This window comes from Strix aluco, chromosome 26 (genome assembly GCF_031877795.1).
Source record: "Strix aluco isolate bStrAlu1 chromosome 26, bStrAlu1.hap1, whole genome shotgun sequence".
NCBI classification, from domain to species: Eukaryota; Metazoa; Chordata; class Aves; order Strigiformes; family Strigidae; genus Strix; species Strix aluco.
In genome coordinates, this window is record NC_133956.1 from 2140744 (window position 1) to 2166331 (window position 25588).

Below are 25588 nucleotides of genomic sequence, written 5' to 3' on the forward strand. Positions count from 1 at the left end.
TTTTTAAGATACAAAGTTGAGCTGCCATCTTGATTCTGAGTCCACAGTCATATCAGAATAAAGTCAGCCCTTACCTAATAAATACTTGCTGTGCAGTATTTATTTTGGCCTTCAATGAAGAAAGGAAATGCAGCTTTCTATGGACATTAAAAAGGAACTGTGTCTTACCTGGCATCTTCTGTGTAGTTGGTTTCACTGTCCTGGATATGAAAGTATTTCTGTGAGGGCTTTAATATAGTAAAAAATAAATAAAATCAGTCTGAGCACTAGAGAATGGATGGTTGTTGGTTGGTCTGGTGGTCCATCTGTTTGATAGCCCCTGGAAACACCCCACTCATCTATTCATCACAGATGAATCCTTCATCTCTGTTACATGAGAAAAAATGAATCTTTTGGCTAGTGAAAACAATGCGGAGCAGCAATTTTTAATTCTCCCCCATTTTCCGTAACGCATCGATCTCTACTTCCCTCTCCTGTTTAAACAAAGAACACGGTGTACGTTCCAAAGCTGAGACACCTCACTCCCCCATCTGTCTTGTTTTCCTCTCTGCAGCTAGGATGTGTGATATGTACCTTCGTGGTCCCAGCGGGGTGATAACTTCTCCCAACTACCCTGTACAATACGATAACAATGCCTACTGTGTGTGGGTCATCACGGCGCTCAATCCAGCCAAGGTAGGTCTTGGAGATGCGGCTCCATGTCGTTCCTTTAGTGCCTTAGTTGAAATGTTGTGTAGCTGTGCTGCGTCAGAGAGGACTAGTCTCTGCTATTTAGCCATTCGGGTTTCTGTTCCTGATGTTGTGCCCCCCTCTTCCCCACAGACTTCTTCCACATGTTCCTCCACTGTCTTTAAAGACTGCAACACATCACATTCCTTCTCTGCTGAAAATTCATTTTGTTAAAGGATGTAATTAAAAGTGAATGTAATTATTTTTAATCGAAACCTCTTTGATATCTTGGCATGAATGGTGGTGAAATGCCAAACAGCTTAGCGAAGTATCTCATTAAGCCAGCTCTCAGTTGGGGCAGCAAGGCTGTGCCAGGAATGCTGATTTTCCACTTCCTTTTGGCTGGTAGCTGGCCCTTCAACAACAGGGATTTCGGCCCCCAAAGGGCAGAGGGAAGTGAGGAGGGAGGTATGGTTCTATCTGCTGCTGTTTATGCAGTATTGTAAATTTATAAACAAGTCCTTTCTGCGTTCACTGAGATTTGGAAGAGGGGAGGTTGGTGGGGAATTTTTGTCCCTACGGGTCCGTATGTGTGATTCAAGTCTGGTGTTACTGATCACGTAGAGAGCAAGGCTTGGCTGCCTTGGCCTTTGTAAGATAAGTCCTTTCCGTTTTCCACTGCCTCAGGGAGGGCAATGTTCAGAGCCTCGCAGCTTCTCCCTGCCCTGCAAACTCTGCCTGTTCTTCTCCTCCAGATCTGTGTGGGAACATAAGAACAAAAATTGCTTGGCTGTGTAACTCAAAATACACTTTCTGAGGTGTTATTCACTATCTTCTCCTCTCAGAAGACAACAAGTTTCATTCTTTCTAGTATCTGGGTTCCTACTAACATCATCTCCATTAGCTCATGAACAAATCTGGCATGCCAAGGCTCTGAGCTCACGTGCTTATTCCGTCAGTTATGCCTCGGTCCTTGCCTCTAGACAGCGCCGCGGTTTGGGACGCTGCCTTCTGCCACTGATCCAAGGCAGGCGTTTCACACCCACGTTAGTATCCCAGGATCTCATCTTCTGCTAGAAATCGTTCTGGTCTGTAGGGTGCTGGCAGCCCTCGGCGGGTGGGACGGCATCTCGTGCTCGCGCCTCCCTCTGCTGCGCTTGCCGTGGCAGGGCAGCCAGAGCTGGGGCTGGCTGAAGAGCCTCTTGAGTTCTGCTTCTCTCTCCCCATTGACCTCAGTTCAAGCCTTTAATAAGTGCAGATCACTGGTGGATTATGATTTTAATGAGGAGTATTCCTGTGTTCCAATTTCAGAATGAGTTTGTATTTAAAGGGCTGTCATTAGCTGGTCACTTCATCCAGCGGATGTCTTGGTTTGGCTGCACAGGAGCATAGTAATGACCCAAATTCTGGGAAACTGGAGTGTGGATTCAGGATATTTTTCAGTGCTGATTTATTAGGAGTGATTTACTGGTTAATCAGACCCAGGAGGTTCTCCTTCATCAGGGTAATGTGCAAGTGGAGAACAGACCACATGGAACAGCAGCTATTACTGCTCAAGTGTCAGCTGTGTTTTCCAGCCTGTGGCCTGCAGACCCTTGGGTTTCCATTGCCTGTGCGTGGACAGGTTATTGAATGCCTCAGCATCTTAGGCTGTGGTATGTATATTATACATTATTTTTGTGCATCTTTGTCTTTCAAAGATCAGCAAAATGCGATTATTGTGTATATAAAATAGTCCTCTGTGTTTGGAATAGTTGGAGTGAGCTAGGTGTGGACGTGCCCTGGGTGTTACGTAGGCTAACGCTTCCGTTTGGGTTTGCCAGTGCGCCTCGGGAAGGAGGAGATGGCAGGCAGTTGTCAAGAGATGCTTACGGGCCGTGTCTGCTGTTTTATTGACCCTCTGTCACACTGCTTTTGTGTTGAATATTCACAGCCTAATCTTCAGCTCTGTTCATTTGCTTTTCTGCCAGCCAAGCTTTTTCTGCTTTTCCTTCAGCAGTGTGATAGGACAGGCTTCTCCTTTGGTAAGCTTCCTGGGCAGACTCTCATTTTTCAAAAACTTAATGTCTTTGTGAATTTTTGCTTAAGGAAAGTTTCTCTTCTTCCCCTGGTTAGTGTCTTCCTCAGCTTTAAAACCTAAGTAATAATAAACTGTTGATTAAAAACAGTATCTGCAAGCCCTGATCCTCACCTTTCAGAAACCATAAAGGGAATTGAAGTTAATCAAATCCATGAATTTCAGTACTTACCAACTTGGAGCAGAGTTTCAGTAGCACAAGAAACTGTAGTTTGTGCTCCATGGGCTGCAACAGCATATACTGTGAAAAGGTGTAAGACAGCTGAAGTAAGGACAGATTGCTCAAATCAGCAGCTTGTATTAACTATGTAAAGAGAGTGCCATTTTCTTTTTCTTTGAAGTGATAAATAGTTAATTAGTAGTATCAGTTTCTAAAGGGTTTCTGGGTTTTGAATGTCACATCCTGGAAGCATAATGTACAGGTAGGGAAAAACTCTCCCTCTCTTTGAAGCAGGGAGGGTTGAGAGAAATGCAGTAACTGTTTGGGAAAAGTGCTGCTGTGCCTGCTTGTTCCTCCCCCGGTGCTTTGCCTGCTCCTGTTAATTTGAGCTGCTGTTCAGAGCTGCAGCCTGGTGCCGTTCCTCTGCGGGAAGGGCAGAGGAGGCTCTGCGTGGTCCTGGGAGCCCAGACGAGGTGCAGGCATCCTTCTGGCACTCTGTGGGAAGATGGGAAACAAAGCAAAGTAATCAACTGTCCTTAGTGTTTTCTGCTCTTTAAAGAATTCATTAAGCCTCCAGAAACCGAAGTTGTGCAGACAGGACCATAGAAAATTGTAGAATCACAGACTGGTTTGGGTTGGAAGGGACCTTAATGCCCATCCATTCTTAACCCCCCTGCCACAGACAGGGCCACCTTCCACTAGCCCAGGTTGCCCAAAGCCCCGTCCAACCTGGCCTTGAACCCTTCCAGGGAGGGGGCAGCCACAGCTTCTCTGGGCAACCTGTGCCAGGGCCTCCCCACCCTCACAGGGAAGAATTTTTTTCCTTATACCTAATCTAAATCTGTCCTCTTTCAGTCTAAACCTGTTAGCTCTTGTCCTACCCCTACCCCACTGATCAAGAGTCCCTCCCCCCTTTCCTGTAGCCCCTTTAAGTCCTGGGAGGCCGCTCTAAGGTCTCCCCAGAGCCTTCTCTTCTTCAGCTGAACCCCCCCAACTCTCTCAGCCTGTCCTCACAGGGGGGTGCTCCAGCCCCCCGAGCATCTTCGTGGCCTCCTCTGGCCCCGCTCGAGCAGGTCCGTGTCCTTCTGATGTTGGTGCCCCCAGAGCTGGATCCAGCACTGCAGGGGGGTCTGACGAGAGCGGAGCAGAGGGGGAGAATCCCCTCCCTCAACCTGCTACAAATACAAAAAGGCAAGTAGATTCACTGGCATGGATGGTTTCTTTTGTCCAGCAAACAGCTCCGCGGGCTGCCCGGGCTGGTGCGGCTCCTACGTGCATGACCCAGTTGTCAGGGTTAAATCCAACCGGCAGCTGGTTAATAATAACAGTAGTAATAATAGAAAATATAGATGGGTAATGCACAGTGGGATTGCTCACCACTTGCCGACCAATGCCCAGCCTGTTCCCAGCCAGCAATCCCAGAGAAGATCCCAAAACCACAATCCTGGAAGTGGGAGCCCTGCGCTTCCCAGCCAGCCCTCATTTATGTAATGGGCACGATGTTCTGTGATATGGAATATTCCATTGGCCAGTTTGGGCCCGGTGCTCTGGCTCTGCTCCCTCCCAGCTTCTTGTGCACCTGCACAGGACATGGGAAGTTGAAAAGTCTTTGATTTCTTAGCGACTGCTGGAAATATCAGTGTATTATCAACATTCTTCATATAACAAATCCCATACAGAATCCAAAACATAGTGCTATTCTAGCTACTAAGAAGAAAAATTAGCTCTATCCCAGCTGAAACCAGGAGACCAGTATAGCAGTGGGAGTTGCTGGTGTATGAGCTTTAACGCCAACTTGGTCACTGGTATTCCTACCGAAGTCATGTCGTGCAGCCTCTGAAGAGCACACGTAAAACTCTCGCTTACTTAGAGCATGGCCCATGTTAGAAACATGTTGCTAAATTGGAGAATTCACCTCCCTGACTCACGTTGCCTTTGTGTGCAAAGGGGATGATCTCATCATTGCACGTTCCCCAGCATGGGTGAGGGAAGGATTGAAGATGAATTAATTAAAATGCCTGTAAAATACTTTGAAGATAAAAAGCATTATGGGCCTGAGCTGAAGCCTGCTGAAGTCGGTGGTAATCTTTTTATTGACTTGAGTGGTCTTTGGATCAGGTCCTGTTATATGAAGCTTTTAATACGAGCGATGGGAAAACCACTGAGCTGAATTTAGAACTCATTTGCAAGTCATCTGTTCTATATTTGGCAAAGAACTGTGAGCCAGATTCACTGAGCTATATAATCCCCTCAAAGTTTGCTCAGAAACCTCCATAAACAGTATTAAGGGCATAGTGCTCTTCAGTTGACAGCTTGGAATTATTTCCTGTAGAGAGGGTGACATCAAACCTGTTTGGGGGATATTCAGGTTATATAGGTTTTTTGCTGGTCCCCAGTGCCATGGGAATTAATTTCAACCACGGTGGAAAAATAAATCACTTGGGAATGGAGAAATGTGTATGATAATTGGTGAATTTGCATCAAAACTATTTCTGAACCTTCTTGACATAATGGATGTTACTGGTTGATGCTTCTCCTGGGGTTACTCTCACCTGGAGTCTAGCTAGCCAAATAAAGCTCCGTCCAAGCTTCTTGTGTCATCAGTGGAGAGAGATGGGCCCCTCCAGGGGATGATTCATCCCAAATGAAGATAGATACTTGAGATTGTGGAGAAGAGGGGATGGGAAATGAGGAATGTGTGTTTGTAAAACATCTGAATGTAACTGCGAGAGATGCTCTTCTCCAGGGGGAAAATTATTGTGATTTTTTTCCTATGAATGTGGCTGTGCTTCAAATCACTTTGCAGTACGAAGCCTTAAAATCAAGTGTCATATTCCAGCCTATGTTCTTGACTTTGCTAATTGCTTCCTGTCACTTCAGCAGCTTAAAATTGAGGTTTTGTCATCCGTGTATTTGTGTGTGCTGGAGGTCTCTTGTTGTTTAATGAATCATTAAATAATTTTCAGCTTTCAGACCAAAAAGAAAATAGGAAAGTGGATAAATAAATATTGTATTCAGCATCCTGTTCCTGTGCCACAAGGTTACAGTCTTCAGTATACTAGAATGTAATTAGGTACTTAATTAGGGTCAGACTCCTTAGAATGCAGTTTACTTGAATGACTGATTTAACTAATGATGTGTGCCGTTTTACAGTACTGTGTTCTTTGTATTAATTACATTATTCCATCATTACATGGTTTAATAATAATCTGCACAGGTTAATATTTTGGTACTACTACTGAAATTAATGGTTTCAAACTTTTACCAAGTATTGCAGAGGTTCCTGTTTGACAATCCTGGGGATTTTGGGTAGTGCCCTATTTTCAGAATGTTGTGGCTAAAATACCTAATTTGCCTTTCTATGCATTAAAAAAGTATTAATTGCATTCATATATTGAAGACAGCAGCACATGTCAGTTCAGTCTGAACTATACAGACACCCGTTATTTTTTAAAGGACACTCGAGCCATTCAGTGCCCGACTAACCAGTGTTTTCTTAAGGGGTTGAAGCATTTGACGAAGGATGTTGTCAGCTTCTCAGAGAGTCCGTACAAGCCTTGAGGGGACTGTAGAGGCATGTTCGCATTTAACGTAACACTGTTAATTAATGCTTTTGGTTCTAACTTTGGGGCTTTTATCCCCCTGTGATTGCACACATGCTCAAGTGTTTGCAGGAGATGCTGCTTTTATAATGGGCAAGAAGATAAGACAAAAAATTTTAGTTTTCCTGTGCCTTGCTTCCTTGCCCCAGGTCAGGAGGTGTAGGGTGGCATCATGTCTGTGGTCCTTGACACACACGGAGGTCCTTCTCATTAAGTGCTTTTGATAACCTCTGTGTTGTGTGAAATAGCAAAAAAAGTATGAAACTAAATTTGGTAATTTAGTCTGTTAAAAGTTAAGAAATGTAATGTATTTACAGACACATGTACAAAGGCCTGAATGCATTCAAGTGCTTATGCACTTTCCTGGATCTGATCAGTTAAAATGCTCCAAGAAACAAAGTTCCCATTGATTTCTTCTGGTGTTGGGGATGTAAAGCACTTGTGTAAATTCAGCTCTCTTCCTTTTCTGTTTGTTCACCCCTGGGTTAAGGACCTTTGTCCCCCAAAGTCACATTGTAATTTTCAGTTATTTGAAAATAAGAGATTTCAGAAGCAGCTAAGAGACTTGGAACACAAACCTCTTGAATTCCACGGGACCTCTGCTCCTAAATGATATGTAGAGGCTGAATGAATCAAGTGGGGGTGGAAGGTTTGGGTAGAGCAGGAGAGAGAACACAGGAAACAAACAGCTGTGGACAGATATAATGATCATTGTGTTTACAGGCAGCTTGAGAGAATTTCCTTGAGCTACCCCAGCGGTAATTCACGTAAAGCCTTTCTTGGTCTGACAGAAGCTTCTGAAAACCAGGGGCAATTTCTGAGCAACCTAGAGCAAAAGAAAGACTCTCCGCTTGCACTGTATGTAGCAAACACCCTGCCTGTATGCACATTGAAATCCATCATCATAACCTCAGGTTTATGAAAGAAATGGTAGCAGTACCTGGTGAAAAAAAGCATGCTGAAATCCCAACACACATATCCTTATCAATAAAGTCATCTAGAAAATCGATAGATAAAGCAGAAAAATCTGAGGGGTAATTTCAGTAAGAGCTCAGTCTGTCTGGAAAGAAGTGCTACAGTGCTATAAAAAGTGAGGACGGTCACCTTTGGTGATGTCCTGGAGATATTAATGCCCTTATAAATTGCTCCTCGATAGACAAACAGATAAATAAACAAGACAAGAGGATCTGCTGGCTGCCTTGGCAGTTGATTCCTATTAACGTGCTGCATCTTTGCCAGGTTATCAAACTCACCTTTGAAGAATTTGAACTAGAAAGAGGATATGACACTCTGACAGTGGGTGATGGAGGACAAGTCGGAGACCAGAAAACTGTGCTCTACGTGTAAGTAGCATGTCCTTTGTCCCTGTGAGAAATCCCCACCTGAGTGTTGCCTGACGAGATGTAGCTGATGTGTTTGGCTGAAGGAGTCCTAGGCTGGTTGCTGTACCTCGCTGGCTGGTTTATGTGCTCTTTATCACTTTTGGTGGAGCTGACTATTCTTGGTGTGTTCTTCCCTCATCACATTCTCTTAGGCTCCAGCTGACAGAAAGGCCTTTACCTTTTTGCTTTGCTTCTCTTGAACTGGTCCCTCAGAGAGGCTGAGGCTGTCCAGGGAGCTGAGTGAACGGGATTAAAGTTTGGATGAAAGAGTAAACGCGAATCAGGCAGAAACAGAGAACTGTTTGGATCTCTCTCTCCTGTGCTGTCCTCCTTGTGCAATGCAAAGTGGCTGTAAATCAGTTATCTTTGAGTGACATCCTGAGCATTTTACACCCAGTGTGCATTTGTGTGAATGATGACACCTGCTTCTTCAAGGCTGAGAATTGGCCCCCCTCAATTTATATCCTTTAGTTTGTGGATACGATGTTCTGTGGACGTTTCCTCAGTAGAGAAATCATTGTAGATAGTCCTACCTCCCTTCCAGGCCTTCCTGTATCACTATTTCCCATCTAAATATGTTTTTGGGGGGTTTTGGTGGTTTGGGGTGGTTTTTTGGTTTTGTGTTTTTTTCAATTTTAATTATGAAGAAAGGACATTCGACCAGTGCAGGGCCAGTCCAGCTGTGCTGAAGGAACAGATGAAATCTCTGATGCTGCCAGTTTTTAGATTAAAGATTTGCTGTGTTGTCAGTCTACTGTTTTTAGAAGATTTGAATACCAGGTGCTTTATGTTACAGTGCAGTTAATGCAGGGAATAAAAGGGAGATAGGCTCTGTCTTGGCATTTGCTATCTCCTACGCAGTGCTTAATAGCTAGAGAAGGTTTTAGGTTTCAGCTGGAAGGACCGTGTCATTTGGAATGATCCAAAGCAACGTGTGGGTTAGCAGATCAAAGGCAAGGGTTGTCCCTGACCCACGTAAGCATCAATTCCTGGTGTGTGCTGGTTTTTAGACAGTTTGAGGCTGGTGAGGGCTCTTGGCTGCTCCAAGGAAGGCATGTGCTGGGATCTCAGAGTTTTGATGGAGGGTGGCAGTGTGCACACCACAGAGGGCTTTATCCTCCTTTAAACTTTCATGTCTCTGAATTTTAGTTTTATATATGGTGTGCTCCCCTCTGAATCTGCACCATGCTAAGGAGGTGGTTGTAGTGGGTGTGGATCCTTGTGTAGCATAGGGCTAAGTCAGGATCTCTTACAGTAGCCTCTAGAAAATGCCATAGTTGAGAGTGAGCCTTGATCATCTTTCAGCAGGCTGTTTGTTCTCATTAACCTGCTGATGTTGATGGTTTGTATCTGCCCTTCCTCCAGTAAAGTCCCTCTGTTCCTTTTCTGAAGGGTCAGTGAGAAATCAATTTGTGTATCATTCAAATGTAATTGTGATAATTGTGTATCATTTAAATCCACTTTACTGAAGAAACAATGATTCTGCTATAGCTTTTCTGAATCATTAAAGTAAAACACTGTGCAACTTTATGGAAATTCAAAATTTAAAAACTGTTGGAGACCTCAGGGTGCTGTACATTTGAGTACTACAGGAGTCCATCTCGCTCTCGGCGTGTCTGTTGTGAGCGAGGCGGTGCTGCACTCCAAGCACAAGGCTCCCCGGTGCAGCCCTGCCGCAGCGTGAGCAAACAGCGGGGAGAGGCTGAGAGCGGAGCAGATCCCGGGTCGTGCCTGGCCCTGTGCTGGTGCCAGGCTGTGCTGCTGGCCTGTGCTTCCCGACTTCAGGCCGGCTTCGAGCACCTGCAGGTGTTTTGCTCTGTATTGTAGAGTCAGTCATGGCCCACGACTCTGCTCAGGTCCTGCCCGCTTCCCAAAGCGTGGCTCTCGCCGTGTTGGCGTACGTTTGCCTCTTGTGAAGGTGTAAGCCGGTGGTGGTTGTCAAAGTCTCAGAGGTCCTGAGGGCACTTGCAAGGCCACGTACCGGAGCAGAAACAAGGAAGAGTCACCGTGACTTCCCGAAGGAATATTTGAAGTGGTTGGAACTGGGGCCACCAGCATCCAGATTTAGTGTCTTAGCTTGAAAGACTTCCTTCTTCTCTATCTAATGAAAAATGTGTAAGAACAAACAACTCTCCAAAAGCTACTCTAGCAGAGTTGTATTCTTTCCAACTGGTAGAGAGTATTTCATATTGTGTTTTTTAATTTCTCCTCTTCACTTGTTTTCCACATGAATCAGCCTCCCACTCCATTTTCACTTATCTTAATGTTTGCTCGTCTCTCAGAAACCTCTGGTTTCTCTGAGGTTCATTTTCCTATGCATTTCTTTTCAGAACATGAACACTGGTGATACTTAGGTCAGGAACTCTAACCTGCAGTGTATATAAATGTAAAGTCTGATCATTGCAAAAGTGTTTGTAATTAAAGTGTCACAGAACATTTCACAGCTGATTGGTCAAAATGTGCAAATTACTGCCAGGGGAGTAGTTTGTAATAACTTGCTGAAATGATTTCTCATTCCATCCTTTTTTGTTTGCCTGAAGCCCATGAAGATTTGCCTAGATTTGATTTTAATCATTCCACATTTTCTCACTCTGTATTAGCTACTCAACACCTTGCTAATGCAAATTTGGAATATCTGAGACTGTCTGCACAAGGTGTAGTGTCTGGTATCTCCTCCCAGTGCAGGAGAACTTTCCATTAAATTGCTGATGCTAATCCGAACAGGGAAATTATTATTTTTTTTTTTAATCTGGGAGTATAAATTGAAAAGTAATGAAATGTGAGAGAGGTGTGAAGACCACAGAAATGCTCCATTTGTAAAGTCCATGGACAACTTTTCTCAGCATTTGCTGCCCTCTTACCGACTGTCAGCTGAGTTCATATATCTGGTATATCCTCTGGATATGAGCTGTAGTTTTTCTGAAGGAATCAATATGCAGAAACCTATCCCTGTCAAAGATAGGAGTTCCAATTTTTGTACTACTCTTCATTTATTCTCGGCTATTCAAGAGGAACTCAGTCCTGCAGCCTTTGAAATCAAGAAATACATTTGAATCAACTTGCATCGCAGCAGACGTTATCCCAAACTGAGGTACGAAGGACCATTTGTTTCCAGTCTCACTCTCATCCCTGTAAAATGCATCTCGGAGAACATAACAGATTGTTAGGCTGAGCTTTCTGACTTGCAGAGAGGATTTTATTCCCTAAAGTAACAAGCACCCAAATCAATCATTCAGCTTGTTAAAGCAGAATGGGAAAGCATGCACAAACCTTTGAAGCGTCTTTTTCTGAAGGTTTTTCTCTTGGTATGTTCCTCATTCCTGCCTGTCTGCTGCTTAAATAACTTGAGAAGAATCAACAATAGCATTTCTTCTGCACTCTCCATCAAGCTCTCTGGATGCAAAACAGTCATTAGAACAAGATTACTTCTTAATTTACCGGCACCCTGGGATCAATAAAATTTCTGGTGCAGGTCAAAGCAATAACAGAGCAAAGGTGGGAGCAGAACTGGGAGAGCTTTGATGGGTTTGGGAGACATGAATGTGATTTCAGGGAAAAACACACTCCAGATTCAACAGCCGAAGCTTGAGCTGTGACAGGTTTTCAGGTGTTACAGTGGTCCCTGGTGTGTATGTGACTGGTGAACGTCTCTGGGATGGGGAGGAGAGGTATGTGTGTGGCAAGGTTGGTCCTATTTACAACCTTAGGTACCTGTCGGGCTATTGGAAAGAATCTGGCACTCAGCGGGTAGCCAGTGTTAAGAATGTCAAGCGAGTAGAGTAAGTAGCACAACCCTTCAAGCAGTCATTTGGCTTCACTCTAAACGAACAGTAATTGGCAGCTCAGCCATGCTGTCTCCGATTACCCAGGAAACTGGGAATTGCAACAATTATGCCCGGAGGTTGCAAGTTACATTTATTCACAAGATGCTATCAACACACAGCTGCTGGGTTTGTTCCCTTGCAGTATCGGTTTGCAATAATTCTGCCTTGAGAGCTTGGGGATCAATTTTATCAAGAAGTCTTTCAGGTGCTGCTGTTGTACTTGAGAACGGTGCCAGGCAGAAACCACATCCGTCCAATGTGTGTGGTTAGATTTAAGCAAACACTACAGGAAAAAACCAGCCCCACCTATCCACTTGCAGTAGTTGCACTTAAGGTAATTTATAAATTTATCATAGATGATACCCTAGCAGAAATAGTATAACAACAACATTAAACCCTGCCACTAAGACAGGCAACATAACACTCATACTCCTGTAGTAATGATCCCTTCCCACGCACTGTTACTCTGTTTTCAGAAGCAGAGGGAAGGGAAGGAGCTGTGCTCAAAGCGGGCATTTGTGCGTGTGTAAGTGCCTACACTGGTGCTTGTGTGGGTGGGGGATAAAACTCTAGAGCTGTGTTGAACCACAACAAGGTGATTAATCCCAAAGGCTGAATGAGCCGCATATGGCTCATTAATACGGATATATTGGTGACATTTTTCTAAATCTCTTCAGCTCTCCTAGGAGTTTCCTTGAAGGGCAGGAAATGTCCCGATCAACCTGTACTGCCTGGATTAGTAGCACTTGTCAAGGGCTCACAGGGCATTCAGCAGATTTGAGGGTCGTGCCTTGTCTTCCAGGGGTTTTTTGAGATCCTTGGGGGAAACTTCTCTGTCGGGATAGAAATGGAGCAGAGAGTGTGTTGAAAGTAAATTTTTGTAATTCTAGAAAACACTCTGAAGGCAGTTAAGAGGATTCAGTCACTGGTATGGGTTCTGGGAATTTTATTTGTTTGCGTATGTTTTGCTTCAGTGAGAAAGAAAATGATTACTATTGATGTTGAATAATATATTGTGATAATGCTACTAAATTGTAATCATTATAGTGATGATGATAGTAACTTGCAGGCCCTCAACTGTGGTACAAGACTCACTGTCCAGGTATGCAGAAACATACTGAGAGGCTCATCAGTTTTCAAAATCTATCAGGTTTTTGGACAGTGTTCTGTTTTGGGGTTATTCTTAACTGTGTTGGCGTTGCGCTCGTTATGTTCTGCTCCTACAGAGGTGTATATGGTCTTTATTTTGGTGGAAAAATAAGTTTGGGGAGGCATACAGGCTGTTCACTTGTTCTTATTTATTTTTACAGCTTGACAGGCACCACAGTCCCTGATCTGATCGTTAGCACACACCACCAGATGTGGCTCCTCTTCCAGACAGACAGTGTCAGCAACTTGCTGGGATTCAAAGCAACGTACGAAGGTAATCCAAGCATCTCTCTCAGAATTTACCTGTTTTAAAAGGATCAGGGATGAGATGGGTACAGTTGTTCAGGAGAAAAGAGAGAAGGAAGCTTCTCTAAATATATTGAAGCTCTGCAGATTTTTTTCTTAAAACCAAAGCTTTGCTCCAGTAAGAACAGCTTTCATGATTTCTTTTCCATGAAAGCAGGCTGGGTGGGTAATGTTTCATTGCCATTTCATCTGCTTTGTTGGAAAGGAGTTGGTGCATTTCAGCTGATGGCAACAGACTGTGTCTGTGGGAGAAAATGAGATCAAGTCATGGTTCCAGTACCAGTGGTTCCAGTAGATTAGTGGTATCAACTACGTTAAGCTTTGACTAGTCTGGAATATTAGAAATGAAATAAAAGTTAATGCTGGATTTTTCAAAAGAGCATTAGGATGTGAATGCTCCGGTCTGTTTTAAGCTTCTGTGTTTACTGTTGTCGTAGGCATTTGTGAAGTTAGAGAAAGTGTGATGGAAAAGTGCTCCTTCTAACTCAATGTGATTGGTGATTCTAGCTGAAGCTTTTCTTGGATTCCTGGTCTGAGTTGCTTTTAGATTTTTCCAGCCATCTCCCATCTTGTGTCTCCACATTTGGTGTGAGCACCCAGGGTCCTTCGCTTCCCCTGCAAGCACTGCTCTGGAGAAGGTGCTCTGTGGCTGACAGCCCCGTACCTGCAGAGGGGGAGCTTGTTTCTGCGATGCAGACGTGCAGGAACGCTTCCACTTGGATGTCAGCATCTTTTTGGTGTTGTTGTCATCTTGAATCTTTTTGCAAAGCACTTGAATGCCTTTGTTTTCTCTAGGACCTGCTGATACCAGGGATGGTTTATGCTTTTGGCTCTGATGCCTAAAAGTAGACACACAAATCTTCATCTAGACATGGAGGCTGCTCCTGAAATGTCTTCATACCAGCAGCTTCCATCGACATCAGCAGTAATATTTAAATCTTTCATTCAGGGGCCCTAAATGCACATTAGCGTTCATTCATTTTTAAAAGTGTTTCTCTGGGACTTACCATGTTTCAGGGAAGTGTCTTGTTGCGTCCAGGCCAGGACCTGCCCGTAGCAGTGCTGCTGATTGATGCTGAAGTAACAGTGGTGAGGAGCCTGAAGGGACCCACCTGACCTCCCAGAAAACCTTTTTGGATAAATGCCAGTGTGCCCAGGCAGGCTGAGCAGCACCTCGAAGGGGACACTGGGTCGTGACGCTGGAGTGTTTGCAAGACCAGGTCAGCAGAAGAGCCACAGAGAGATCTAGATAAGAGAGAATGGAATGGAAAGAAGGAAAAGGCAAATCCAGCCTGATGGTCTTAATGGTAGTACCTCAGTCTCGCTGGCGGTGGCCGTGCCAGCCGGGAAGCTTGCTCTCTGCAGTAGCCGAGATGTCTGTCTCATCTCCTGCCGCGTCTGTCTGCGGGTGATTCCTGGCAGAGCCCGCTGCCGCACCCCGACCTGCCAGCGCCGAAGGCACGCTCCAGCTCTGCTCTGAGCCTGCCTGGCTTGGTCATCTCATCCAAAGGGCCACGTGGACGTGTTCTTTCAGTCTCTTGGTAAATCTTATCCTTACCCTATAGCATAGCCCATAAAGTTACAAAGCACATGATCTAGGGACTTCCTTACGCTGTTGTTCATCTTTTGTGGACTTTGGATCTATAAGGAGCTTGACTTTTTTTCTCTTCTGACTTGCTTTGATGTTACTGGTAGCTTGATCTACGGCGAGGCTGAGCTGCTCTGGCTCCCTGTGACCTCCCCAGCCACTTTGGGGATCACCATTATCATTCATGCTTTGGAATCCTGTTGTATGGAGCTTCCAATGTCAAATGTGCTTCTCCCTTCCCTGTGCATCAGCTTTACCTGCACAGCTGCTGCCTATTTTGCTCTATTCTTCTAGGTTCATAACTTCCTAGAAGAAGGAGAAAAAAAAAGAGTGTTCTGGTTCTGCTGTCCCCTGATGAGCCTTAAAGGAGGGACCCTTCCCTGGGGAGTGCCTGGCCTTTGTGTGTATTAGAAGCAGAGGCTACTCTCTGCCGATTGTTCAAATCTTTTCTCTCTTTCTGAGCATCTTTACAGTTTTTGTGCAGCAGCTTACTGACCTTGCAGAACAGATTTGTGCACGAACGAGGAAATACACTCAGTGCCTAAGGTCCATGCTGGCACTATCCTGAGGTTAAGCTAACCTCCAATCAGTCAGGTCCATAAAACTCCTTTAGTTTTTTGCAAATGCTTTGAGTTAAAGCAAGAGACATTTAAGTAAGAGGCAATTAGCACTTGCCACATACATTATGAAATTATATGCAACTTACTAACAAGTTTCAGTATCAGTTTTACGGCCACGCTTCTTCCTAATTGCGAGAGGAAAATTACAGCTAATGGAGCTATATAAAGTCAAGAGCAAAAATCTGCCTAATAGAGGGGCAGAGTATTGCTTATAGAGTATGTTTAAATAACCATCTATCCTAAAATGTGTAAGTTTTAGTGTATGTTTTAAGTGTAACGCAATCATAAAGCCTGTTGCTAGTGCTGAACCAGTTACACCTAAGAGATTTATTGATGCAGATTCAAGGACCTGTTGGAAGAAATGTGCTGAGGAGGGCAATGTACCATCAAATTTTTAATGTCGGGTTCCTGAGAAGGGGGAGCCAACAAGGTTCTCTGGCTTCATTTGCACCAGGAAGAGTATACAAAACACAAGGTGCCTGAACTCAGATTTTTTCCAAATCTGCACTGCAAGATTGGATGCATTTGGAACAAATGCTCAGTGGGTGTAAATCAGTGTGACAGCATTGATTTTCAATTAAGCTGTGTCAGTCTTTACCAGCTGAGGATCTGGTTCATTAATGTTCAGGAAGATTACTTCTAAATCTCCAATGTCTCAACTGCAGCCACTTTTATCCTTTTAAACAGACATTCTCTCATAATAGTGAACAATGTTTTTGGACTTCCAGTGCTTGTCAGAATAAATTTGTATTAAGCTCTATTTTGCTGGAAAAGTCTTTTCTTTCTCATGACTATAGCGAGCTGATTGATACTGCAATTTAGTGCTTGACTTGTGAGAGGGCTTACAGCCTCCTGGGGTCCTGGGTCTTGTCTTCTCCCTTCTTTCCTTTAATCTCAGATGACCTGTTCTGAGAATACCCTCCCCTTAGAGCTGATGCCTTCCACAGCCATCGAAATGGTTCTTTGAAAGTTCCCAGGTCAACCCCTTGTAACAGGAATAAATAATTCCTCAGGTAACATTTTCAAAGGTTCCTGAGAAATTTAGGGTTCATTGAAGAGGGAGGATTCAGACTCCCGTGATCTGCAGTCCTTCTGCAGTTATGTTCCCTGTCAGTGAACTGAAGATGTTTGGTCTCCCTCACAGGTGAGCTGTGGGGAAAAACATGTTTCTGTTGCTGATGAGCTTGAGGTTGTTACAAGCAATAGTATAAGAGTAAATCGATAGTATAAAATTTTGTGGTAAGAGACAGCAATATTAAAACATGAAAAAATAGAACAAAGCCAGATTTTAATTTAGTCTTACATTTATATTTATAGATTTCTAATATAAAGTAATAATTTAAAGTTAAAACTAGATTTATAGACACACACACTAATCTAGTTTGGATGTCTGTTGGAATTGTGTTAGTTTGGGTAGAGCTGACTAAGGTCTATGTTCTGAACTACCAGCATGCTGCAGGCAGGGGATGATTAAACAATATTTATTGTTGTTGAAATGCTGACTAAGTGTTTGGTTCTGGAGGGCTTAGCTTTAGAGCTGAAATGTAGCCCCATGGTGCTAAGAGGCTTAGGAGCTCTGCAGAGCTGGAGCCTGAAGATTTCCTCAACTGACCTTTCTGGTTTTAATCAAATCAGTGCTGCCCAGGGTGTTTGGTTGGATGAACTTGCTGGGTTTCCACATCTGTTTTTACATATATGTTATGTGAGAACTCTCTATATAGATGCCTGCATGGCAGCTGCGTGTAAAGGTGTTCATACGTGTGTATATATGTCAAATTGAGAACAATAATGTCTTAAGTTGCCTGATCCTGGGAGACTTGGGGAAAAAATGACACCTCTGTGAAATAATAATGTGAAAAATGACACCTAGTTCTGATGCTGCTGCTGTTCAGAGTTAGCTTTTGAAGCTGAGGTGGTGCTCCCTGGAGCCCTGTCTTTTTGGTTTTGTCTAGTGAAATGCTCTCAGGTTTCACTGAGAGGCAAGTGACGTGCAGGTGGTTTTCGCTGGTTATGTGGATTTATTTGCCAATGACACCGAGTTGTGTGGTGCGGTGACACGCTGCTGGGAAGGGACGGCAGCCAGAGGAACCTGGACAGGCTGGAGAGGTGGGTCCATGGAAACCTCATCCATTTCAACAAGGCCAAGTGCAAGGTCTTGCACATGGGTCAGGGCAATCCCAGGCACAAATCCAGGCTGGACAAGGACTGGATGGAGAGCAGCCCCAATCGGGGAGAAGGACTTGGGGGTGTTGGTGGATGGAAATCTGACTGTGAGCCAGTAACGTGCACTCACAGCCCAGAAAGCCATCTGTGTGCTGGGCTGCATCGAGAGCAGTGTGGGCAGCAGGGGGGGGGGGGTGGTTCTCCCCCTCTGCTCCGCTCTTGTCAGACCCCCCTGCAGTGCTGGGTCCAGCTCTGGGGGCACCAACATCAGAAGGACACGGACCTGCTCGAGCGGGGCCAGAAGATGCTCTGGGGGCTGGAGCACCCCCCTGTGAGGACAGGCTGAGAGAGCTGGGGGGGTTCAGCTGAAGAAGAGAAGGCTCTGGGGAGACCTTAGAGTGGCCTCCCAGGACTGAAAGGGGCTACAGGAAAGGGGGGAGGGACTCTTGATCAGGGGGGTAGGGATAGGACAAGAGCTAACAGGTTTAAACTGTAAGAGGGCAGATTTAGATTAGGTATAAGGCAGAAATTCTTCCCTGTGAGGGTGGTGAGGCCCTGGCACAGGTTGCCCAGAGAAGCTGTGGCTGCCCCCTCCCTGGAAGGGTTCAAGGCCAGGTTGGACGGGGCTTTGGGCAACTTGGGCTAGTGGAAGGTGTCCCTGCCCGGGACAGGGCGGGTGGGACTGGATGGTCTTTAAGGGTCCCTTCCAACCCAAACCAGTCTGTGATTTATTTTTTTAGGTTCTACATTACCTAACCCCCAGTATTGTCGATGGTGGAAGTCTGTCAGGAAAGCTAGTGTTTATATCTTTCCTACTCTGCTTTTCCATTAAATGTATTGACTCCTGTCATAAAACACTAGTGCTGAAATACTGCTGAACCAACAGACGTGAAGGCTTTTAGCTTATGGTGTGTTGACCTGAACTGCTCTTGTTACTTGTATTTAAGTCTCATATAAACCTTAGTGGGAGTGATTTGATGTTATACCACAGGGTTTTAATGAGCCTGCTAGATTCAGTTTTTGCATTTGTCCTGCAACAGTGATTTTAGATGGAAGGGATGGGCAAAGATATGCAGAAAGGTCCTTTCCTTCTTAGTTTAGCCCCTCCTCCTCATGTGTTTCCTCTTTAGATCTTCTTTTCCTCATAGTTGGAATCAACAATAGAAACACCCTGGTCCTGGTTCCTTCAGATACATACCTACAGTGTTAGCTTTCTCTGGTTTAAGCCCAGTTAAGATAGGTATGAAACAATGCCTGTGAGGCCAAGTGTTTTCTTAAGGGTCTTTTCTGACTAGGGGTAGCATTTCTGTGATTTCCTTAGGTATGGCCTCTCAGTGCTCACAAATCCCACATCTTGTGGGTATTTTTTTCCAGAAACAGGAGTTTGGCTATTGCAGTGCCTGCTTGCAGCCCCGAGATCCTCAGTTTCCTCCAGAGCCAAGTCAAGCAGGAGCAGAAATTCCCATGGAACCCCAGGAGAAGAGTGGCCTAAATTTTGGGTGCCTGCAGTGTTTGTGTGCAGCTGTGTAAAGGAGCAGAGAGGTTCTTGCTCACATTAGTCACTCTGGAAGTGTAGGCTGCCTCCTCTGCACTGAGCAGAGGGACCCGGTTTCCCCACCCACCGCCAGAAGACAAATAGCATAAATAGCTGATGAAAAATTTCTGGTGAAACATTTTCTGTTCGAAAATGCTGTTTTGTCAAAATCTTATCTGCATGATATAATATTTGATGGAGAAGTTTTGAAAGATTCATTTCAACTTGTTTCATTTAAATAATGTCAAAACACTTGATTTAGATGTTCTTGTTTAGTTTTGACTTTTATTATTCTAATGTGGAAGTGATTTTACTTAAACATTCATCAGGAGAAATGGTTCAGTCTTATTGAAGTAACATGTTTTGATATTTCTGAATCACTCATTTTTGGAATTTCTGCTCTGCTAAATATTTCATGAATTTTACTATGTATGAAAAGAAATGTAGGAACCAGGGGATTTTCTCAGGACAGAAATTCCGTTTTCTGACCTCTGTGTAGTAAAATGTGCTAGCTTTGTTTGCATCCTGCTAACAAGAGATCCCGTGCATGGTGGAAAATGTGAGCTCTAATTCTTCATTTCTTTCCCGTTCTGAAAGCTGTGATTTGGCTCTGTCTGGAGGGATGTTCCAGCTGGGTTCATGTGATGTGGCAGAACAGGAGCACACAAGCTCCCGAGTGAGGGGGCAGCCGGGGGAGGGAGGAGACCATCCAGGCAGTGCCTTGTGAGCATCTCTGTTACCTTTCTTCTTTCTCAGCAGAGGGGCAAAAGGGAGGTATTTTTCTTTGCCTAACTGCACTTTTTCTGAGTACCTGGTAGCCTCATTTTACAAAAGCAATGAACGTGCTGAACGCCTGTAGCTCCCCTTGGCCGGAGCCCCTCAGCACGTCTGCCTGCAGCCCCCCAGTGGGGTTCCCCGGCCACTGTCCCTCCAGAGCCACAGACACGTGCAGCTCTTCAGGGCGGTGGTGAAATCCTGGCCTTGCTGAACCTGATGACAGAGCTCCCACAGGCTGCAGGAGGACGGGGCTCCCTCTCTGGAGTTGGGTGTGGGCAGGAATAGGTTGCGTGTCCGTGGGTTAAAGAGTTTTGTCGCATCTTGGTGGAGGAGCAGCCCAAGAAGTCCTGTCACTTCTGCTCCCCGTGGCCCCAGCAGTGCCGGGTTCAGGGTGGGCTGCGAGATGACTTAACGCTTTGTTCGTTGTTTTAAGGGATGGCTGGAGTGACATACATTAACTTCCATCTCGTTCTGACCAAATATCAGCAACCAGAGTTGTACCAGGACATTCAACACTTCCTTCCCCACAGCACCCAACACCGCAGGCTTCAGTGACAGCAGGAACTGGAGATGCTGGGTGAAGGGCACCCTGCACGACAGCTCGCCATCAGTGTTATTTGCTAATACTGTATTTCAAGACTTCAAGGTGTGGGAAGGAAAGGAATAACAAAAATTAATTTTTCAAGGCTGTTGACTTGTAGCAGAAAGCGTTATCAGTTTCCTGTGTCTCTGTTAGGATATATGTTTAAAATCTGCATGCTACCCTCTGTTCTTGTTACTATTTCTTGAGTTTTAAAGCTGAATTTTCATTTCATGACTTGCAGTATTTGTCTCCTGCTCTTTTTATTTTGGAGAGTAATGTACAGTTCAGTGCTACTTCAGTATCCAAACTTTTTTATTTTTTGTCCCTTATATGCAAGTACAAATCTTAAACATTTGGATTTTTAAAGTCTTCAGGAAGATACATAAATCTTGGCGAACTATTTTCACTGACAAAAAAGAAAGATATTTCATGAAAGCTTTAATATTAATTTATGTTAAATTATTTGGGGGATGCTTCGTTACCTGGCGGTGACGTTTTAGTTCATGATGTATACAGCAGTGGCAGAAGCTAGGGGCCTTGTTGTGACTTCTATTCAAAATACACCTGTATCTAAGTTGCCTGAAGTCCGCATAATAATGAGGTGCTTGTTGTTATTCCAACCAAATTGGAATATTAGATGCAGTAATGCAAATCCTGGATTATGCGATTTTCCTCTGTAAAGAAAGTGTCATAAAAGAAGTTTCCAATTTGGTGTAAGAAATTGAAAATGGGGAGAAAAGACAGCGAGACTGATCATAGATGATGGGGATAAAAACTAGAGAATGTGGAAGACGAGACGAATGTGAAGCAGATGAATAATGTGGGAGCACTAAGGAGGCTGTGAAGGAATGAAGTTTTGTAGCTAATAGTGTACAGAGCAGGGGACCCTTCTGAAATGTAATTGTACGGAGCAGAAGGTAACAGAAAACTGTGTCCATGATTTACTTGAAGTCAAAATACATGCACAGCAAGAGATCAACTGTATGTTTCCATGCAGCAAGGTGTGAGCTGTCTACCTCGGGACCACAGGGAGAAATGGAAATGGGGGGAGGAAGGAGGGCGAGGTGACAGACTCACTGCCCAGCAAACACACCCTGACCGCGTCGCTTTGCCCAAGAGTGCCGAAGGTCCCATGAGGTGACACATGGTCTGTCTGCTTCAGAAGTTCTCGGAGCAGATGCAGATTAGGATCTCCTTGGGTATCGCTGCGTTTTTCATTTAGCTGTGATTAAGGATGAGGAAGGAGTTAGGAGGGCCTTTCAGTGACAGTGGTAAAATCTGTGTGTTACGACAGATCTCGGCTGCGTTCTGTGCCGCTGCTGGCCCCGTCCCGCGGAGATGCTGGCCAGGTGTGGCAGGTATCGCAGCAGCCCGGTGGCAGAGCCTTCCCCCATGCAACTTGTGTTTTCTCTTTTTCAGAGATTGACCAAGGGAGCTGCGGCGATCCCGGGATCCCAGCCTACGGCAGGAGAGAAGGATCTACGTTTCGCCACGGGGACAGTCTGAAGTTTGAGTGCCAGCCTGCCTTTGAGTTGAAGGGACAGAAAACAATTACCTGCCAAAAGAGTAGCCAGTGGTCTGCTCAGAAACCAGTTTGTGTTTGTAAGTCAGTGAGGAGATGGCTCTAAAATCCTGTCCTTGTGTGGTGAGGTGGTGGTGTAAGCAGTATGTCTGTGCGTGGTGCCTGGGTGGGGCAAGTTCTTATGGTGGCAGAGATGGCACCAGGCTCCAGCTTCACTTAACTGAAGCTGTGGGGAGTTTGGTTTGGCTCTTCTGTCAGCAGAGAAGGGATGTGCAGCGGGGCCCAGTGTCCAGGTGGAGATTTGGGCTTGTGCTGGGACCGTGTGCGCTCTCTGCTCTGCCCTCCCATCGTTCTGGTTCCAATCCCCTCGGGGGGGAAAGCAGGACTTTGGTGTTTGATATAGGAGGCATGGACATGGACACAAAACCAATAATAATTTAAAACTTGATCTGATTTTTGGCCTTTTCCTTTATTATCTGACAATATTCAAGTTCCCTGCTGCTGGATCTCAATTTTTAATTTGTTGCCTGAGTTCTCAGCAGAAGTAAGATATTATGCTCTCAGTAGTGACTAAGGATAAAATTTTCAGATGTAAATGGGAGTTAAATGCACAGTCCCTTCTGGGTTTTAATGATCTCACTGTCCTTCGAAGACGTATTTGGCAATCTGCTTTATTATGTTGACTCGGAAACAATGTTGTATTTGGACATTACCAAAACTCTCAGGATTATCTGTATTTTTCCCCAACTGGTGACAAGCAAACTGTTCTTTTTGTCTCATCTCTACTTAGTTTGATATGTTAAAAGTCTGTGCCTTTGAACAGATACTGTGGTGTAGGGGAGTGAGGCTGAACCTTACAAAAAAAAATAGGAAAGGAAAATTCATTTGAGCAACAGACAGTGGATAAAAGTGTGGGGATAACGGGTAGAGAGAAATGTTAATTTTTATAAGTGTGTATTTACTATAGATAAACAGATATGCTGGTGTTAGGTACTCCAGTACAAAATACTCATTTGTAGTGTGGCAGGAGTTGATCTGTACCAGAGGTTACACAGCAGGGGGGAGAAAACCTCGTTACTTCAGGGCTGAGTCTGGGTTCTACAGGAGCTGTGGGAGAAGCAGGGGCTTCAGCCTCCCTGCACTGGCAGTTTGTGGGAGAATGTGGGAAACCAGTTTCAAGTAAGTGCCTTTCCTTTCAAACACTAATTAAAGTTCTGAGCATTTGAGAATGTCTATTTGGATAAAGGAAGCAATTGCTTTGTGAGTTTTGCCTTTTCCGGATGCCGTGACTCCTTCCCTACCTGGTTTTCTCTGTAAGCAGATCAGCTAAAGGTGTTGATGAGGAAAATGGAGTTTTCCTGGTTGTCTTTGAAGTGGGAAATGTTAGACCATTTCTGTGCTTAGCATCAGAAGTGTTGGTTTGGTGGGGTGTTTTTTTTTTTTGTTTCCCAGAAGCTCAGATGAATTTGAACAGCTGATGGTCTGGTTGCGGTTCTTGCTGATAGTTTGCAGTGAGACTAAACCCGTAGTTTGTGCCCACTGTGATGAGAGGATTGGATCGTAGTAGTACAGGAAGGAGACTTAGTGGAAAGTAGGATTATGTTTTGTGGGTAGATACTAAACAGGGGCATCACAGCAAGCCCCAGTCAGCAGTCCATGCAAAGCATAGCACAGGCATGAATCTTCTAGCTAAAATAATTCCATTGTACTCTGTTCTCTGTGGCCCTCCAGCTTTGGATATTTACAGATCAACAAGGCGACATGTAGGTAGTGGAACAAGTATTCCCATAGCCCCCTCTACACCTTTACTCCCTGCCTTTATTCTAGACAGCATCATACTAGTGCGCATGAATCAGAAGAGGTTACATTACAAAATGTGTAACCTGGCATGAAATCTGTAGTGGGATTAGTAACAACTCTCTGTAAATGTTGGGAGACCATTAAACGTGTTGGGCATGAGGTGGGAAAATAAGGTAACCTGATTTATGGCTGCTAGTTGGAATATGCAAACAATTCAGTGCTGCTGATTCTGGCCGCAAATGTGTGACAAATGCAGATGGAGATTAAACAGCACGCTGTGGTGCATCCTGCTGTCCTGAGCAAATGATTTATGAGCAGGCAGAATTTATTGTGGAGAACTCATTTCCTGGGGCTTTGATGACAAAGCAACACAAACCATTTAAGTAATGCATCTGCTTATTGCAACGGGTTCTTAAATCGTGACTGTCTGTGCCTTCATGATAACAGACCTTCCATCTTCATCCTCTTTGTTGTCATTGCATCCCTGAACCGTCCCGGGTGAGCACACAGGGCGCTTGAGAAACTTTGCAAGCCCTTCTTAGCGCGTGGCTTCTGCAAACCCCTTGCTAAGCAAGGTATCGCTGGCCTTGCTGTGTACATTTGGGTTATCTCTGATGAGCTGAGATCCTGAAACAAGCACGCTGGAGCCCGGGAGGCTGTCGGGCTGTAGCGGGATGGGGTAGCACAGTCATCTCCGTGCTCTGAGCTTGGTGTCTGCTGCTGGCAGCGTGGGCGCCTGCGTGTCAGTGCTGACTGGATACTGCAGACCGCTCCTTCTCCCGATCCTGCAGCACCTTGTAGTGTTCTAATCACCTTCATAGTTCCTGCTCTTTGCTCTGCTGCTTTTTCACAGTTACAGAACTGTGATATCTGTCAAAGGCTAAGGCAGTTCTCATAACCCAGGATAACCCGGGCCATGGCTTTCATACAGAGCTGCGTTCAGGTTTCGTGAAGGACAGCAAAATGGGCTTAGGGGATGTCATGTGTATAAATGTACCTAAGGAGAACCATTGTGCTACTTAGATGAAGTTTGTGCTCTGGAACTCATAAGGGTTATAATATTCAAACTGAAGTCTACAGTTACGTGTGGCTGAGGAGATTATTAAGCTTCTGAATGGGGAACCAGCCCATAATTACAGCTATAACGGGAAGCCGGTGAGTTGTTCAGTTACTGTGGTGAGAATGATGATGAAAGTCTGGATAGGCGTAGTCGGGGCGCAGGGCGTTTCAGCAGTGCCATAACTTTCAAATACATGGTTGGAAGTAGTGTTTAAACATACTCGTGTATAGTAGGGAAAAACTCATTATCTGATTTTATGTGAACTGTTGCGGTGGAAGGCCCTGCTACAAAACATTTTCTATGACCGAAATTTGTTTCGCAAGGTTTTAGTTTCCTTGCCAAGGAAAGGAAGAGCAAACACCCCCTCTGCAGGGGGCCAGTGCTCTTGGAGGGTTTCTGCAGCAGTGCAGTAACTCTGCCAAGGTTTTTTTGCTATTTCTCTTCAGCAGCTTCCCTTCCCTTCCCTCCTCCTCCTCCTCCTCCTCCTGCTGCTGCTGCCTGCAGCCCTGCCCCTGTGGGCCTGTGACCTGCAGCTCCTGCATTTCCAGTCCTGCACCTTTAGCAGAATGGTTGACTTGCGCCAAGCAGTGCCGTCATGTTGTGTGATAGATAGCTGTGGCATAAACTGTCATGACAATAAATGTCGTTTGTAACCATCTCACTGAATAAAGGCAAAGTTTTTGCCTTGTTTTAACTATCCTCTGCCAGTTGCACTGGGAGAGCAATTTCTGAAAATAAGTTATTTTCTGATACAAGTTTAGTTCTGACCTGC

The 25588-nt window shown here is 44.8% G+C and overlaps 1 protein-coding gene across 1 annotated transcript in view; it reads left to right on the forward strand.

Annotated features, from left to right (window-relative positions):
• CSMD2 (CUB and Sushi multiple domains 2) overlaps positions 1 to 25588 on the forward strand; it is a 305966-nt gene that overhangs the window by 152032 nt on the left and 128346 nt on the right. The window contains 4 exon segments of the mRNA XM_074850802.1: positions 554 to 675; positions 7748 to 7851; positions 13025 to 13137; positions 21854 to 22036. Of these exon segments, the coding sequence (XP_074706903.1) occupies positions 554 to 675; positions 7748 to 7851; positions 13025 to 13137; positions 21854 to 22036 (522 nt within the window).